Here is a 17,694-nt window from a genome sequence, read left to right on the forward strand (position 1 = left end):
TTTTTGTGACTATAAACAGAGCTGCTATAAGCATTCAGGTACAGATTTCCGTGTGAATGTAAGTTTTCACTTCTCTAGGGTAAATACCCAGGAGTGGGATTTCTGGTCATATAGTAAGCATGTCTGTAACTTTATAAAAACCTGACAAACTGTTTTTAAGAGTGGTTGTGTCATTTTGCATTCCCATCAGCAATGTATGAGAGTTGCAGTTAGTCGGCATTCTTGAAGTATTGCCGGTATTTCTTTTGCTTTAGCCATTCTAAGAGATGTGTAGTGGTATGGCTTTTTGTTTTGAGAAATATATTGATTCTTCGCCTTTGAAAGGTGAGGTCCTCTCCCTCCCTCCTTCTCCCATGGTTGTCTGGAGAGGGTGAGACAAACCTGAGGCATTTATTGCTCTGCATGCAAAGTTAGAGGGATTTTTAATTTTCAAGGGAGATCCAGCAGAGGGAGGCCAGAGCTGCACCGTGAAGAGAAGAGCAGGGTGAGCAGGGCCTAGAGGGAGAGAGAGGCCCCGGCAGCATCTTAGGAGGTTGCACATGGGGGCCATGGTCAGGAAGGCATTTCCCAGGGGGTGGTAATGGCATTTCTAGTTGCAAGGATGTCTGATAAGGAATGGAGTCATTCCTGGACTACACCATAACTGTCTCTCGTTACTGCACACCATCAGCAGAGGAAGGGGACTGGGGGGCCACTGTGGGTCAGAGTGGGTGGGGGCAGGACAGTGGCCTTAGGGACTGGGAGCAACAGGTGGAAAGAAGCTGTGTCGTAGACTGACTGGGGAATGTGTGACACAGGGATCCCTGGGTGTATGGAATAGAGGATGGTACTGAACTCCCTGCAGGACTAGAATGGGCTTTTGGTTTGGTTGAATATTGAAGGAAGGAGGCCCGGGAGGCTGGGGGACTTTGAGGACATCTGGGTTATATTTAAACATCAACCTTACCATCCTCTTCCCCCATCAAGCCCTTTAACGCTTTCCACTGTCTGAGGACACAATCTGACATCTTCAGATGACACATGAGGCCTTCTTGATGGGGCTCTGCCTCTCTCTCCAGCACTATCCTCAAACACCATCCCCCTTTCTGTGCTACCTGTACAATCTCTTTCAAGCCTTGGGTCCTTTGCACATGCTTCCTTTCGGCTGGAATGCTCTTTCCCCATCTTCCTTCAGCTCTGACGTCTGCTCTTGCTGATCAATCTCGACATCTCCCCTGGCCTATGAACAGGGTTCCTCACCCCTCATCCATGTCACCACCAGGCCCTGCACAAGCCTCCGTCTTTGCCCCAGCAGAGTGCGTAATACTTTTGTGTTGACATGTCTGCCTCCCCTACCAGACTGTGACCTCCTCGAAGGCAGGCACCAGCTCTTTTTGTCTTTGTGACTCCAGCACCTGGCACTTCTGGGCCCAGAGCAGATACTGGACAGATACAGAATGAGCGAGGGCTGAGCATGGGGCATCCCTCAGTAACAACAGCTCAGAGCTCAGGTGACCTTGAACATGAGTATTCTGTCTTTCCTATCTCTTCTTTCTGTCCTTGTTTTAAAATCAACTTTATTGAGGTATAATTTGCATACAATAAGGATGCGCCCATTTTCAGAGTACATTTCAGTGAGTTTGGAGATGTACATACTCGTGTAACTACAACCACAATCAAAATATAGGACATCTTCCAAAACACCCTCCCACATCCCTTTGCTGTCAATCACCCGCCAGCCCTCAGGCCCAGGGTGGGGCTTGCTTTCTGTCACTAAAGGTTAATTTTGCCTCTTCTAGAATTTTATATGAATGGAATCATATACATTTTTTTTCGAGGAAGACTGGCCCTGAGCTAACATCCGTGCCTATCTTCCTCTACTTTATATGTGGGCGGGCTGCCACAGCATGGCTTGATGAGCGGTGCGTAGGTCCACGCCCAGGATCCGAACCGGAAAACCCGGACCGCCCAAGGGGAGCGCGCAAACCCTTCTGCCAAGCCACCGGGCTGGCCCCAGAACATACTCTTTTTTGTGTCTGGCTTCTTTGGCTCATCATGATGTTTTTGAGATCCGTCAGATATATGTGTTGTGTATATTTTGCCCCAGGCTGTGGTTTGCCTTTTCTTGTCCTCAATGTCGTGTTTCGAAGCTCCTCGCCTCCTTCTAGTCGCTCTGTCTCAGCATTTGCACTTGCATCGAAGGGCTGAATGCTTGGTGCAGCCTCTTGGACGAGATAAAACTCTGTGCCTGGTCTGAAGCAGGACAGGAGTCTCTCTAGGTTCTCCCAGACTTTCATAAAACGGTGGAATTTTCCTCCTTTGATAAAGTCGTTCACATTATAGGAATTAGTCCATCAGAATGAAGCCATCTCGAGCTTTAAAAAAATACAGGTGCCTGTGCCACATTCCCTAAGATTCAGATTCAGGAGGGCAGGAGTGGGGCTTGAGGATCTGGATTTTTCAAAGCTGCCCAGCGCTCCAGCATGCAGTCGGCACTGAGGGTCACGGCCCTCAGTGAAGTTCCAATTGTGCAGCACAGCACAGACAGACACCATAGTCAGTTTCAACCTTAACCTTCAGCTCTTCACCCATTTTCTGTCCTTCTCATTCATGTTCCCTATTCTGCAAGTCTGTGGGATCTCACACCAACACTCCCCCTTCACCCATATTTGAAATGTTTTCCTCTCTACCAGAGGTACCTTTCTTCTATTATCTACCCACTGGGTCCACTTCTACTCATCCCTCAATACCCTATTCAAAATTGCCACCTCTCTGATGCCTTCCACAGCCTTTCTTCTTCTTATGCCCATAATACTTTGTTTGACCTGCTGTCAAAAATACTGACCCCAATGTGCTGTAAGGAGTTATTTACACGACTGACACCTCTTTCAACACAACTGTGAGCTTCTCCAGACCGTGGATCCCGTCATGTGCATCCTCGCTGTCCTCTTGGCTAACCTGGTGCCTGACACAGCAGGTGCTCAACAATGATTGCTGAGAGAATGAATGAATGAAGGAATGAATGTTTGGAGAGATAACTGAATGGATAGAGGCCCACGTTGTGTCATTGGAGGGAGTGAAGTCCCAGGGGAAATGAGGGCTGGACCCGTCTGCCTGGCTTCTCTGAACATCGTGCCTGACCCTCACTCCCTGTTGGACTCTTCAGGCCTCTTGGCAGAAGGCAGAGTCAGTGGGCAGGTGGGACAGCATCCACCTTCTGACTACATCTGTCTTCAAACCTAGTTCATGCTTGATGCTCTTGTCATTTTCATTGGGGTCACAGGTTGTAGGAAAACATTTGTCTGTGAGTCACAAGAGGGTGTGTGTCTGTGTGCAATGTGTTTGCCTCTGTCTGTCAGGTCAGATAAGGGAAAGGGTTGTAAGAAGCTGAAGACATTCCATAAATGTCAGATACTATTAAGTGTTGGCACGTATGTTTGGAGGCTGTGGCTTGGCTTTTGGGGGGAACAAAGAACTTCTTGAGTTGCACAAGGCTGGCTGGGTGCTGGGGGAACGGGGGGCTGCCCTAGGTATGAGGCCTGCCCTCCAAGGGCTTCCACCCTGGTTGAGGAGATGAAAGACATCCTCATTTGACTCAAGGGCATGGTAGGGGCGATGGGTGTTCCAGGAGCTTCAGGACGAGAGAGCTCAAGGGGCCGGACTGGTGATGCAAGGCATCGTGGTGGGGCTGGGCTGCATGCTGATTCCTAAATGATGGGTTGTTTTCGGGTGTAAGGGAAAGGAGGAGAGGGGTTTTAAATCAGAGAACTCTTCGTGATCCCTAGGACTGAGGGAGAGCCAGCCGGAAGAGGTGGGTGCAGCAGCAGCAGGAGGAGGTGGCTTGGGATGAGAGGAGGGCGAAGGGCGGAGGGCTTCACACTGGGGCCTCCTGTAGAGGCTGGGGGAGACAAGGTCGCTGGCTGTGAACTGCTTAGTGTCATGGTGGTCCATGGCTCCAGACGGGCCCATTGCCCTGCAACATCAGGCCGGTGGTCCTGCCCAGGAAGGAATGAGATGGTGCAGCACAGACTATCCCTCCCACTGCGGAAATAAATGCAAAGTGCCCTCCTGGGGATCGTGCCTGGACCACTGTGGGGTCCTGTGTGTGCCTTTTCTCCCTATCCCACACTCTGTTTTCACCTGCCAGTTCCCAAACATGAGCAAATCCGAGTCAATGGTTCAGAGTCGGGGCTTGTTCTGTGAGCTGAGCTCTGGGCAGGCACAGACACAGAACGCCCCGTGGGCCACACAGAGAGCCGTTTCCAGAGGCCTCTTGCATGTCCACTCCATAAGCATGGGCTCCAGATAGCGGTGGAACTGAATGGGAGGGCTGGCTCTGCCCCTTGCTGTCTGGGGCCCTTGGACAAGTGGTTTAACTTCTGAGGCCCAGCTTTCCTCGTCTGTCAAACGGAGCTGCAGATCCCTCCCCATGGGGATGCTGTGAGGGCTGAATGAGAAGAGGTCTGTAGAGAGTTCGTTACAGAGCCTGCCACCTGGCCAGCAGCTCGTGACCTGTCTTTCTGCTGCTGTCCCAGTCCCTGAGGTAACACAGTGCTTCTGCTCTTCAGTTTATGAAGCCCTTTACTGGGCTTAACTCGCCTCCCAGCCACTCTGCTCAGTAGGCGGCTCCATTTTATGACTGGCCCACTGGAGGCTAGAGCCGGGGCCTCCTGCTTCTGTCCAGGGTGCCCTCCACGGCCCTGCCCTGATGGCCTCCCCCAGTGGGAGGGTCTGGGCTCTTTGAGGAGGACGTCTCACCCCTCAGGGACCCTCTCCTGCAGGGCTGAGCCAAGGTCAAGGCTGCAGCTGCTGGGCCCAAGACCTTCTTTCCTGCGTTCCAGATGCCACGAGGCTGGCCCCTCTTGGGACTCGGCTCAGAGCTGGCGTTGAAGAGCAGTTCGTCACGGAGCAGCAGTGCGCCCGGGAAATGAGAGCTGAGGCCTTCCCTCTTCCCCCTCCCCCCGCCACATCCCTGGTCCTGCATCTCACATCTCTCGTCATAGCTCCACATGCTTCTCCCTCCTCAGCTCCTTCCCAGCTCCGCTCAGCCCACCTGCTGTCCCCGGTTCAGCATCCTCTGCCGGCTGCCGTGCCATGTGTTGCCAGCCCGTCTTAGCCCTGAGTGTTCGCGTCTGAGTACCGTTTCCCAGAGAAGCCGGGGCGGCCTGCAGGCCGGAGCGATTGCCCTTCTGCCTCCCAGATTCCCCCAGTGAGGACCCAGCTTCCCCAGAGCAGAGGGAGCCTTGGTCACGGTGCCAGTCTGTTAGGCACAGCCACGGCCACGGAGAGGGGGGCGTGTCTCTCCTGGGACCCCTGCACCCTCATTAATTCCAGTGGAGGTGACTCCCGGCCAGGCCCGCACCCTCTCTCTCTCCCTAAGAGGACACGGAGGAGAGCAGTTGGGCTTTTACTGTCTGAGGTGTGGGGGATTAGCGGCGGGACTTGCCAGGAAGAAGAGATTTGGGATGGGCCCTCATTACAGTCCTAAACTTCCACCCCAGTCTCTTTGGACTTTGCTCTTGATGTTTAAAACTCAAACTGACTTCTCAGCACATTCAAACTGGGCCAGGACTTTGGCAACTGTCAAGGGGTGGAAACCAGTTAATTGTTCTGTAGCATTTCCCTTTAATAGCAAGGATCTGAAAAAATGGTACGTGGGGGCAGGAGGTCAGAGCGGGACATTTCCTCATTTGCTCCCAGGGTCTCTTTGGATGAAGGCACAGCCACACTTGGAGCCCAAAGCACTATTTGGATTTAGGAGTCAGGATCAGCCCCACATATGGGGCTTTATGTGTTGTTCAAGTCCCCCTCCACAGCCCCTAGCCACCAAAACCCCCCGCCCCCCACGCCAGCCCCATCCACTTTCCCAGGCTGCCTCTGTCCTCAGCATCGTGGATGTCAGCGGGCTGAGATGGCGGCGGCAACGAGCCTGGGACACTGCCCCTGGTGCCCTTTCTCCTCTCCCACGCCTCCTTTGAACCCCGGGCCTCAGGAGGTCCAGTGTGAACCCTGCTCAAGTCCAGAGCCTTCTTGTGCAGAGGAGGAGGCTGAGGCCCCGTGAGGAGAAGACTCAGGGCAGGACTTGGGCAGCCTAACTCTCAGCCGGTGCCCCTAGCGGGAGCCAGTTGCTGCATCTTGCCTTCTCAGATTAGCAAGACGCTCTGTGCAAGAATCAAGGCCATGGGGGAAGGCGGCAGGCACCTGGGTGAGGAAGCGGGCAGGGAGGGCCATGCCCATCTGCAACATGAAGGGCTTCCTGGGCATCAGAGCGCTTGGCAGGGAACCAGGGCGAGGGTGTGTGTCCGCGTGTGTGGGCGGTTCTGTGAGTATGTGTATCCGTACGCATGCGTTCGTGTGAGTGCACAGAGCATGTGTTGTGTTTTGCTTCTCTCTCCATATCTGGAAAGTCCGATCACCCGAGGACGCTGAATTCTTGGGGAGGCAGGGCTGGGTCAGGCAGGACCTCGGCTTGGCCCCATTTTCTTAGCTCACTTTACTTGAGCATCTTTGTGACTTTGTATGCTTGAAGGGAACAGGAGCTCAGTTTTTGGGAACTGCTCTAAGATTTGACGGGTCACTGGTTGAAACTGGCACCCCCCTCATTTAGCTTGCAAGAGAGCGATCTCCGCATGACTGGTTTAAGGTGTAGGTGCTGAGCAGCCAGAGGGGAGGGGGAGAACCGAGGGAGGGGTGAGACAGCCGAGGTAGGACTTTGGAGGAGCACGTCCCTGGGGGCTCCGGCAGTCAGAGGGGAAGCAGAAAGGGCGGGCTCATTTAAAGGGGGATGGCCTCTGTAGAGACTCACGTTCCAGAGGGCACCATGGGTTTCGCTGTCAAGAGTGGAGTCCAGACGCGTCTTTGCTGAAGGCAGCAGGTGTTATAAGTGCCCAACATTCACGCCACATGTGACGATTGACGGAGAACTTCCCTCTCACGCTCTCCTCCCGACAACCTTAGGCACAGACATCATTCTTCTTCTTTTTTTTTTTTTTTAAAAAAAAAATTAATGGTGAAAAGAAAAGGGAAATTAGCAGATTAAATGGGGCTTCTGTAAAAGTTACAAATTTTAGCCAACAATGTGTCCCAGGAAAAGAATTACAACAGGATAGTGGGAAATAATGACAATTGCCCCAAGAATTGGGAACACTGAGTCAAAAGGAATCTGAAACTTTTCATCCTAATATGGAATAAAGAACAATATAAAGAATTCAAGGGAAAAAATCTACTCCTAGATCATGATGTGTTTGGAAGTAATTAGCCCTGTAGTATGGATCATGATGATAAGTAAAAAGAAATTTCAGAAACCTTGTGAGGGAAGAGAGTCTTTACTCGCATGTGGTCTGAGTCAAGAGAGATGGCCACGGCCCAGCTGCAGAATGGAGACGGTCTGTAGCACCATTCCTCTTAAATTTTCCCGGGGAAGAATCTGAGCTTCCTACACGGTGCAGGTGATGTCTCTCAGGTGCGCTGGGGGAGGCAGGCCTTGGAAACCCCGGACTTATTTCCGAATGTGAGCTTGGAAGAGGAGAGACTGGTGGTTGCTCTAGCCCAGATCAGTCGGTCTACACTCTCTTCCTGCCTGCATAGGTTTTTCCTTTCTCCGCAGGCCCCTCTCCCTGTCTGCTCCCTCCCTCCCGCAGTCCTAGGCTGTGGTCTTTACTTCCTCTCAGTTTCCCTGCACGCTCCCATCCTTCTCAGACTGGCCGGCTCTCCGCCAGGCCGGCTCCCCCTGCTTCCCCTCCTCACCGGCTCTCCCTCCAAGGCCCTGCGGTTGAGAAGCTGCCCGCTGTGAGGCTGTGAGTTTCGTGTGTGCACCTTCTCCTCTCTGGATGGCAGGAGCCCCAGAGGCAGCTGCGGCCCCTCCCTGACTTCCGCATCTTCCTTCTCCTGGTCAGTCTTTCTCCTTCTTCTCCCTTCTCCCCCAGGGTCCTCGCTGGGGCTCCACACTCATCCTGTAACCTCCTGAGGCTGGATGGGCTGGCAGAGTGGCCATGGGGACACAAGGGAGGTAGAGAAGCCTGTCACTCTCAGGATGGGAGCGTACATCTCTTGGGGATTAGGGGCTGTGTCCAGCCCCGCAGGATGGCCCCTTTGCCACCTTCAGCTTATTTCAGGTGAGTAACTCTGAGAGAACAAAGTGATTTGGAAATTTGGGGTGATTACCAAGGTGTGTTGCAAGTTTTGGACTCAACCTGTTGCTGCCAGGCCAACCAAAGCAGATAATACCTCAATTAGTTGTCTGGCACTGTCAGCCAGCTGAGCTCCCTGACCCTATATAAGGGTCACCCTCGGCCCAGAACTGCAGAAGGTCTCTGAGTTTCCTCCAGCCTTCTGAGTCCATCCTTCCTTTGGAATACCGTGCTGACCGCCGTGAGTCGCCAGGCCAGCTACAGCCAACAGTCCTGCAGGTCTTCCAGTGGGGGCCGTGGCCAGGGCTTCAGTGGCCGCTCAGCCGTGGTGTCGGGCCAGAGCCGGATCGGCTCCGCCAGGTCCTCCTTGGCCTCCCGCTCAGGGTCGGCTGCCTGCGCCTTGATGGGAGGAGGCTTCGGGAGCAGGAGTCTCCACAGCCTCGGCGGGAACAAGAAGATCTCCATGAGTGTGGCTGGAGGTGGCACCCAGGCTGGCGGGTTTGGGGGGGCCAGGGGGGATACTCAAGGGGCGGTGGTTTTGGAGGTAGCGGAAGAGGGACAGGTGGGGGCTTGGGAGGAGGAGCTGGAGGCTTCAGAGGAGGAGCCAGGGGTTTTGGTGGAGGAGCTGTTGGCTTTGGTGGCTCTGGTGGCTTTGGTGTCTCCGGTGGCTTTGGTGGCCCAGGTGGCTTCCCTGGGGGAATCCAGGAAGTGACCGTCAACCAGAGCCTCCTGCAGCCCCTCAATGTGGAGATTGACCCCCAGATTGGGCAAGTGAAGGCCCAGGAGCGGGAGCAGATCAAGACCCTCAACAACAAGTTCGCCTCCTTCATCGACAAGGTGAGCCCTTCTCGGGACCGCTGGACAGTGAGACAAGCTGGCCCACCTGGCTTGTTCTCTGTTTCTTCTCCTTCTTATGAATCAGAGGAAGGACTTGGGGGTTTATGCTGTACCTCAAGCCCTCTGGGGCATATCAGCAGGTGGTGGACCTGCTGAATGCAGCAGCAGATGATGAAGATCCTGAGTCCCTCACTGGGTGGAGTTACTGGCCCCTGCACATGCCCATTACTGCGATGGATCAGAGGCACTGTCAGGATTATTTGTTGCCATCACAGAGGTCCCTTCACTGTTGCCTTTTGAAACCCAGACACAGAATTCCTTCTCTATCCCAGGGGAATTGTGAGCTGCTCCTCTTTGAAAGAGAGGCTGACTCTGCCAATGCTGGATTTGTGTCTGAGAGATGAGTCACCCTGCCATCCACCTAAGGAGAGAGATGCAGAGAGTTTTGGGGAGGTGGGAGGGGGCAGGGGGGAGAGGTTCCTCCTCCTGGGTGGTTCTCACAGCAAGATTTCAGTGTGAGGAGCTGCAGACATGGAGGCCATCGGACATTTGTGGACACGTGTATGCGTGCGAGCCAGGCTGAAGAGATGTTTTACAGGGATTTCCGTGCTCCGGACATTCCATGCAAAGGATGTTATGACAACTGTTTTGGTGACTAGAGGGCATTTGGGTGTGGCTGACTGCTAACAGAGGGTTTCAGTAGTATGCTGAGTACGATGTGTGGAGATCTCTTTGTGATCCTGGGTTAATATTAGGCCCTAAAGAAAGGGTTTCTGAGGACTCTTTGTGGCACCCCTCACCATACGTAAGTGTCCTGGACAAAGCTGAAGGAGGAGAAGTTGGTCTTATCTTTAGAATATCAGATCTGGGCAGAGCTGGAGCCTTTGAAAGTCAGGTGACCTGCTAGTCCCCAGCAGACACCTGGGTATCTAGACAAATTATTCATAGAAAGGTAGAAAGTGATGTGAAAATGCTTCTCCTCCACAGAAGGTAGGTTTCGCCACCCAAGGCCTTCTCATCATCCCTAAAGGGGGATTCCCAGATCTTGGGGTCCTATTGTCCAGCATAAGGCCTGGCACGTTCTTGGCACTTCGCAAATGTTTGTTGAATGGCCAATTGGTTGATATTTACTCCACCTGTTTATACAAGTTGGCCTTGAATTTGTGTACAGAAATGTTTTGTAGCAAATGAACTTTGAGACATCTTTAGCCAGTGGCTCAGTTTAAAAGCAGCTGAGCCCTGCGTTTAACAAGGCTGGGCGGAGGGGCTGACCCTTGGTGTGTCTGGACCCTTGTTCCTGGGACCAGGGCTGCCTGATAGCTATTTCTTTACAGTTTTGTCTATTCCCCACCCTAGTGCAGTGTACGCAGAGGTACTTTAAACCTCCTCCTGAAGGCTACATCTGCCGTCGGATGCTGGAATCTCCTGCTGTTTGTTGAGTACTGAATGTTTGAGGAATGAATGAATGAATGACGTCATGGGAAGATCGTCGAGCCTAGGTGTCAGGAAACTCCAGTTCAGCTTTGTTACTCGCTTGTTGTGTGACCTTGGTTATCTCTGGGCTTCAGTTTCCTTACCTGTGCAATAGGGCTCTACCTGCTCTGTGTTACCCCAACGCTGCTGTCCACACGGGGTTAGCACAAACTATTGCAGCCTGCAGCATGCAGCCCTGCTGGAGACACAGGGAGACCCCTGGGACTTTGTTCTGGGGGAGTCAGAGCCGCCATGATTGGAGCTGGCCCTGGACAGCTCCCGGATGCTCTTTTGTTGTTGGGTGGCAGATGCGGTTCCTGGAGCAGCAGAACAAGGTCCTGGAGACCAAGTGGAGCCTCCTGCAGGAACAGGGCACCGGTTCTAACACCAACAACCAGAACCTGGAGACTTTTTTTGAGAGCTATATCAGCAGCCTCAAGGACTTCCTGGGCGGGCTGCACATGGAGAAGAGCAAGCTGCAGGGGGAGCTGAGGAGCATGGAGGAGCTGGTGGAGGACTTCAAGAAGAGGTGCGCGCCCCCAGTGCCCGGGGGAGGGGAGGGTGGGCTGCACGGTGGGAGAGGGCAGATGACAGGCGTCTGGGCTCCCGTTTAGCTGTGTTCCAGCTGGCTTCCAGCTTGTAGGAATTTACCCCCTCTCTCTCTGACTTTCAATATCCCAGTCTTTGAGGCAGTGGCTCAGGGCTTGTTTGGGGCAGAAACTCTCTTGGGAATTTACGGAAAGGACACATACAGATAATTCTGGGGGGTTCCAAGAGACCCTGAAGCTCATTCATGAACTTCATAGACTCAGATAACCCTTCAATCCTCCCTGGACTACATCACCTCCAAGTTCCCTCCAAAGATGAACTTTATTTCCCCTGTCAATAGGCATCTAAATGAGAAGCAACTTACTTTATCGTTCAGAGTTCAGACTCTGGAGTCTGTGTGCCTTGGTCAAGCCCTATTGTGTCACTTATCAGCTCTGTGATCTTGGGCAAGTTCCTTAGCTTCTCTGTGCCTCAGTGTCCCCATCTGTAAAATGGAGAGAGTGATAGCATTTCTCCTATTGGCCGTAATGAGGACCAAATGAGTTAATACAAGTGTCATTTCTGGAGCAGGACCCGGCACATTCTTAGTGACCCATTCTTGGTTTTCATTAATTCAGGAAGTATCTACTGAGAGCCCAAGGGGCTACTGTGCTTGCTGTACACAGAGTTGGCCCCAGGCACTTCCCCAGAAGCTCCTGGCAGCTCAGCCACCTCCCTTTGGTCACATAATAGTTTAAAAAAAATCCAAGTTTCTCCAGGAGGCCTTCCAGGATTGATCAGAATAGAAGCCCATGAGGAAGGGGCTTCTACTCTAGTGCCCAGTAACCGCCATCCCCATTATCACACAGCAGGTGCTCAGTAAAGCCTGTTGAATGAGCTGGGTCTCCCCTGGACCCAGGAGGCTGCACGCTGCAATGACACAGGCCCTGGGCTAAACTGGTGGGACAAGAAGCCCTGAGCCCATGTTACTCATTGGAAGTGCTCTGGGGCCATGGCGACGTACCCAAGAAGGCAGACCAGAAAGTAACTCGCTTCTCACAGGTACGAAGAGGAGATCAACAAGCGCACGGCTGCAGAGAACGACTTTGTCATCCTGAAGAAGGTGACCGGTCCTTCCCCACCTCCCACCCTGGAGCCCCACTCAACAGAGCGCTGTGAAGGCTGTTGGGAGGCAGGAGCTTGGTCCTGCTAATTTGAGGGTCTCCTTTAGGCCATGTGGGGGAGGGCCAGGGCCAGGGCCAGGGAGGGGGTCCCCTGAGGAGCGCCTGGACGAGGGTCTGAAGGAGCCACTGGACTTTCGCCATGTTGCTTCCGAGGGGCGTGTGGGTGTACGAATCTGACCAGGCCTTGAGCTGTGATTGGAAAGCAGACAAAGACAAGAAATAGGATCTCTTTTCAGGGGTGTATTCCCAGGAGCTATGTGGAGACGGCCTATGAGTGTTGCCAATGTAGCTTCTCCCTCGGAAATCCTCCTCCCCCAGCGTCAGTGTAACAGCCGCAGCCTCGGCCGTGTCCTTCCTCTCGCCCTCACAGCCTCCTCCGCTCTTCTCTGATCCACGTTTGCCAGCCCAGCCTACAAAGTGGCCGGTCTAGTCACGTTAGGACGAGTCCACCTGTGCCGGGACAGGAGCCTCGTTTCCCCTGAGTGGGGGCTCCTGACGGGCAGGTCCCCGGGGCCCCTTCCTCCTGCCCCTTCCCCTAGTGCCCAGGACTGGGCTGAGCCCACAGGTCAGCGGGGACAGTGACCGACTTCTCTCTCAGGATGTTGATGCTGCCTACATGACCAAAGTGGAACTGGAGGCCAAGGTGCAGAGCGTGACAGATGAGATCAACTTCCTGAGGGCCCTCTATGACGCCATAAGTCTCCTCCTCTTCTTTAAGCCTTGGACCCACCCCCTCCGTCTCCTGGAGAAGAAGGTGTTCAGAGGCTCACCCGTAGGAGTTTGAGTCGTGTCTGTCCTTCTGACAAAAGTGGTCCCTTCCCGACTGTCCCTCAGTCTGTTGGGAGCCTTCCCTTTGGGGAGCCCTGGGGTGGGTCTGCTCAGAAGTGGCCATGTCTGTCTGGCTCTGCAGGAGCTGTCCCAGGTGCAGGCAGACACCAGTGACACGTCCGTGGTCCTGTCCATGGACAACAACCGGGACCTGGACCTGGACAGCATCATTGCCGAGGTCCGTGCCCAGTACGAGGCGATCGCCCAGAAAAGCAAGGCGGAGGCCGAGGCGCTGTACCACAGCAAGGTGGGTGACACCATCACGTAGCTTCAGAGAATCTTGTCTCTCCCGCCAACCTAGCTGGGCAGGCCATCTGGAGGGCAGATCCTGCCTCTGAGTCGTTCTTCTCCACATCTCCAGCATGGCAGCTTCCACTGGTCTGGTCTTACTAGCAGACATCTCCCTCCTAATCAGAGAGCTCTGACTCGGCTCTAACCTGGTGCCTCTCAACAGGAGGGGAAGGTACGACTTCCCCCCAGGAGACATATGACAACGTGTGCAGTCAGTTTTGGTTGTCACATCTGGGAGTGGGGGTGGGCCTCCTACTGGCGTCTATGGGGCAGAGACCAGGGATGCTGCTAAACATCTTATAATGCATGAGATCCTTCTCCCAAACAAAGAATCATCCTGCCCCAAATGTCAGCTGTGCCAAGGTTGAGAGATCCTTAAGCTAGCTCCCTCTGGCTGCACCCCCTTCACTGTTGGAGAGGTCTCCATTTCCCCTCCACCAGTCTGGCTCTTGTCGTCCTGTGCTTCAGGCTTGATCACACGGAGGGGTTGAAGCCAATGTCTGGAAAGAAGTGTGGGGAGGGAAAGGGAGGTGGAGCAAGGCTGAACCACAGACACAAGGAGTTCTGCACCTGAATGTGGCAGAGCTGGCCCTTATGCGTCTGAATTTTCTGGCTTTTCTGCCCAAGGAAGGGCAGCCTGCTGGTTCAGACAATGGCTCCTCCTCTCATGGGCTGTATTCAAGTCCTAGCCCTGTCACTCAAGGGCCGATGTGTTTAGTCATGGTACTCAAGCTGTCTGTGTCTCAGTGGTCCCATTTATAAAGTGGGGATAATAATGCCTTGCTCATCGGGTTGTTGTGAGGTTTAATGAGATAAAGCACAGGGCCTGGGGTAAGGTGTCTGCCCAACTGCAGCAGCCATTGTGCTAGGAGACAGGTCCCCTAGTGCAGGGGAGAGAGCACCCGGTTCCCCCAGCTGGGTGACCCTGCACAAGTCACACGTCTGTGTTTGGGTTTTCTTGTTGGTGACATGAGGGGTTGGGTTAGGGGACCTGTAAGGCCCCTGCTGGCTTTCTGAAAGTGTGGCTCCTTCCTGCACAGTTGGGAGAGCTGCAGACCACGGCGGGCAGGCACGGGAGGACCTGAAGAGCACCAAGAGTGAGATCTCGGAGCTCAACAGGGTGATCCAGAGGCTGCGGGCCGAGATCGAGAGCGTCAAGAAGCAGGTGAGAAGGAGGAGGAGGAGCATGTGTCCGAGTCTGCGGGTTATGCTTGTAGCATGAAACTCAGGGCTCGGCACGCATCGCTGTGACATCCTGGCCCAGACCCACGCATGCCAAGACTGACCCGGAGCAGTTCCGGGCCAGGCGCTGAACAAAGGCTGTCATGTGGACCCTGGCGACTGAAGGCTCATGTGGGCCAGAAATACAGTGTGCAGACGTGATTAGGGAGGTCTGGGAAAGAAGCTGATTGTGTGAAGACCAAACTGGGAGAGTAGCCAAGGAAGCCCACATCCAGATGGGCTAGGGCAAAGAGATGGTGTCTCTGCTAATTCAGGAAGACTTCCTGGAGGAGGGAGGTTTGCAGAAGATGCTCAGTCTCTTACCATGAAAGAGGAGAGAGGTACCGGAAGAGTCTGACTCCTCCTGAGCTGGGCCAGTCCTTGAGGCCTGATGTTGCTAATGCCACTCCTTGCCATGCTAGCATCTAGATTGAGGCCCAGGCTTTAACCTCCGTGGGCTGTAGTGCCCTCATGTGCCCAATGTGAGGTGACCCATGGGGAAGCACCAGGCACAGGGCAGGCCCTCAGTGAGCCACGTGAAGCTAAACTGGACTCCTGGATTCCCACCCCCAGAGCGCCAACCTGCAGACAGCCACCGCGGATGCAGAGCAGCACGGGGAAGTGGCCCTCCAGGACACCAGTGCCAAGCTTCAGGACCTCAAGGCCGCCCTGCAGCAGGCCAAGGAGGACCTGGCCCGGCTGCTGAAGGAGTACCAGGAGCTGATGAACGTCAAGCTGGCCCTGGACATTGAGATCGCCACCTACCGGACCCTCCTGGAGGGCGAGGAGTGCAGGTGAACGGGAGTCCCTCTGGTTCCCAGGAGGCCCAGAGGCCTGGTGGCTTTCCGCTGAGCCTGCTGCCAGTGCACGGGTGCTGGGCGCACTGCTGGAGGTGGTGGTAGCCCTCGGCAGGCCCAGCCTCCTCTTTTTAAGGACCACCAGGTGCTGCCAGACCTCCAGGAGAGCTGTGTCTTCTGCACAACAGTGACACCATCAGAACCTCCTCTCCCGTAGATTTCTCTACCTTTCATGTCTCACGTTTTAGCCGTAAAACACATGTCTGCAAAGAGGAGGAGTCATAGGCATACATATTATTTCTATGCCATTTCTTTATTGTCTTAATTGTAGGTTTTTGAAGGGTGGGTTCCTGTAGCCTGGCACTTGAGTATGGGGCTCTGGCCTATGTGGGTTCAAATAATATCTATTGAATAAACAGGATCCTGAGAAGTGAGGGGAGGATGGGTGGGCCCAGGAATAACCCTCTGCTCTGTTATTCTCTGGGAGAACGTTCGTGGAAAGGGTAGCAACTTAAGTCCAGCCTTACCCCATAGAAAGAGGAATGCACACCATGGTTTTTTTGAGCACCTACCCAGCCCATTTCTTATTGTCAGCATCAGTTAGGAAGGGGCTGGGAGATCAAGGCTTTCATTGCTGTCGACCTAAGCAAGGTGCATTTAGGGAAGGGAGGACCTGGCACAAATGTCTAAACTCCGGGTCTGGTCCTCCCACAGGATGTCTGGAGAGTGCCAGAGTTCCGTGAGCATTGGTGAGTACAGGGCTGTTTGTCTGGGAAGGGGCTGGACATTTATGGAATAATGTTTCTCAAACCGCGGGCCGGTGCTGGTGTGAGATGATTCCATCCGCAGGCTGGGTAGCGGCTGGATAACCCTAAGGCTCTCGGTCCCAAAGGGGCCAACCTTCCTTCCCTTCTTGCGGCCTGCCCTCTCCACCCTCTGGGAATCTCAGTGGGCGGTACCCCGGGGAACACGAGTGGGGCCGCAGGGACTGCGGGCTGGAGGTGCGAGGCTCCCTGACCCCAAATGCTCTTTGCAGAGATGGTCTACATCATCATCATCAGCAGCGGCGGCGGCAGAGGCACCCTGGGAGGAGGCGTCCTCCGAGGAGGGGCAGGCGGCCGCCGGGGCCTGGGCAGCGGGGCCAACGGCGGGGGCCTGGGCTCTGGCCGCGGCTCGGGCGGGAGCTCTGTGGTGCGCGGGGGCTTTTCCAGTTCCCGGGGCTCATCTGTCCTCAGCGGGGGCAGCGGCAGCAGCTCGATCCAGGTTTCTCAAAGCTCCTCCCAGAGCCAGTGGTCCCACCAGAAATTCTGAACCGGGCGCCCGAGGTGTCCCCGGATCCCCAGGCTCTTTCACCAGCCAGCACATCCCCACTCTGTGCGCTATTCCCGACCCCCGTGGGGCCCTCGCCTAACACACATTCTGACCTGCGCCCCTGAGCCCCACCTTCCTGGACGATGGGCTTCGTAGCCCAAAATTTCCTGGGAAGGATGATCGGGCTGAAAAACCATCTACCCTCACCAGGCCAGTCTCGGGGCAGTGTCCAGGATCGGGCCAGAGCCACCGCCCCTGCCCTGCAGGCATCCCCAACCCGGCTACTTATCTCACCCCTTAGGGGGAAGCCCCAGCTGACCCTGCACACACCCTGATCCCCGCCCTGGTAGGCAGGGGTCCCCTGGTCCCCACCTCCTGCTGGTGCTTAGATTTCCCATGAGCAGTGCTTGTCGCTTCTGGGCTCCCAGAAAAGAATTCTCTGTTCTGTGTCTTCAATAAACTGCATTATGTTTCAGACAGGGTGGTGGAATTTTCATTCTGGGTTCTAAGGTAATTGGGTCTCATCTCCATGGCCAGTGGGACACCTGAGGTCTCTTTCACACACTGAGCTCTGGCCTGACCCTGGAGGGAGACCCTCAGAGGCAGTTCTGAGTGGCTGGATCTTTTCATCCACCAGACGCTCTGGATGACATGGATCAACTTCCTTAACTGATAAGATTTTGAATTCGTAAAAATTTCATTACATTTGAAAAAAATTGTAGGGTAGATTTCTTTGCTTTTCAGTAATTCCAAATCTATCTGAAATTGCCCAGTAATTACAGCTACTCATAATCAAATGAGTTGCTGATAGTAAAATATTTTCAAAAGCAATGATAAAAATTCAAATGTTTTATAGCAAAAAATTATCTATGCCGAGGGTGTGTTTTATCCTGAGTGATATGATGTGGGGTGGAGCCTTCAAATACGAAGAGTTATGAGAACCCAAAAGAACTTGGAATGGTCACGTGACAGGTCACCCCCACCCCTGACCCAGACTCAGCACTGAATCAAGGCAGATCCAGGAGTCTGTGGATAGCACAGGTTCAGTGCAGGGCTGGGAGGCCCCCTCTCAAATCAGGGACATAAGGTGGGAGAAGCAAAATAAAAGGTGGATAA

The 17,694-nt window shown here is 54.1% G+C and overlaps 1 protein-coding gene across 1 annotated transcript; it reads left to right on the forward strand.

The window, feature by feature from the left end:
* Positions 1–8,061: 8,061 nt before the first annotated feature.
* On the forward strand, positions 8,062–16,578 carry LOC124225587 (keratin, type II cytoskeletal 3-like). Its single transcript, XM_046638254.1, is given in 12 exon segments — positions 8,062–8,093; positions 8,307–8,617; positions 8,620–8,945; positions 10,727–10,947; positions 12,009–12,069; positions 12,729–12,820; positions 13,037–13,205; positions 14,290–14,323; positions 14,326–14,414; positions 15,044–15,264; positions 15,982–16,016; positions 16,346–16,578. Coding segments are annotated over 12 exon segments (1,824 nt in total).
* The last annotated feature ends 1,116 nt before the right edge of the window (positions 16,579–17,694 follow it).

Source organism: Equus quagga, chromosome 1 (assembly GCF_021613505.1).
Source record: "Equus quagga isolate Etosha38 chromosome 1, UCLA_HA_Equagga_1.0, whole genome shotgun sequence".
NCBI classification, from domain to species: domain Eukaryota; kingdom Metazoa; phylum Chordata; class Mammalia; order Perissodactyla; family Equidae; genus Equus; species Equus quagga.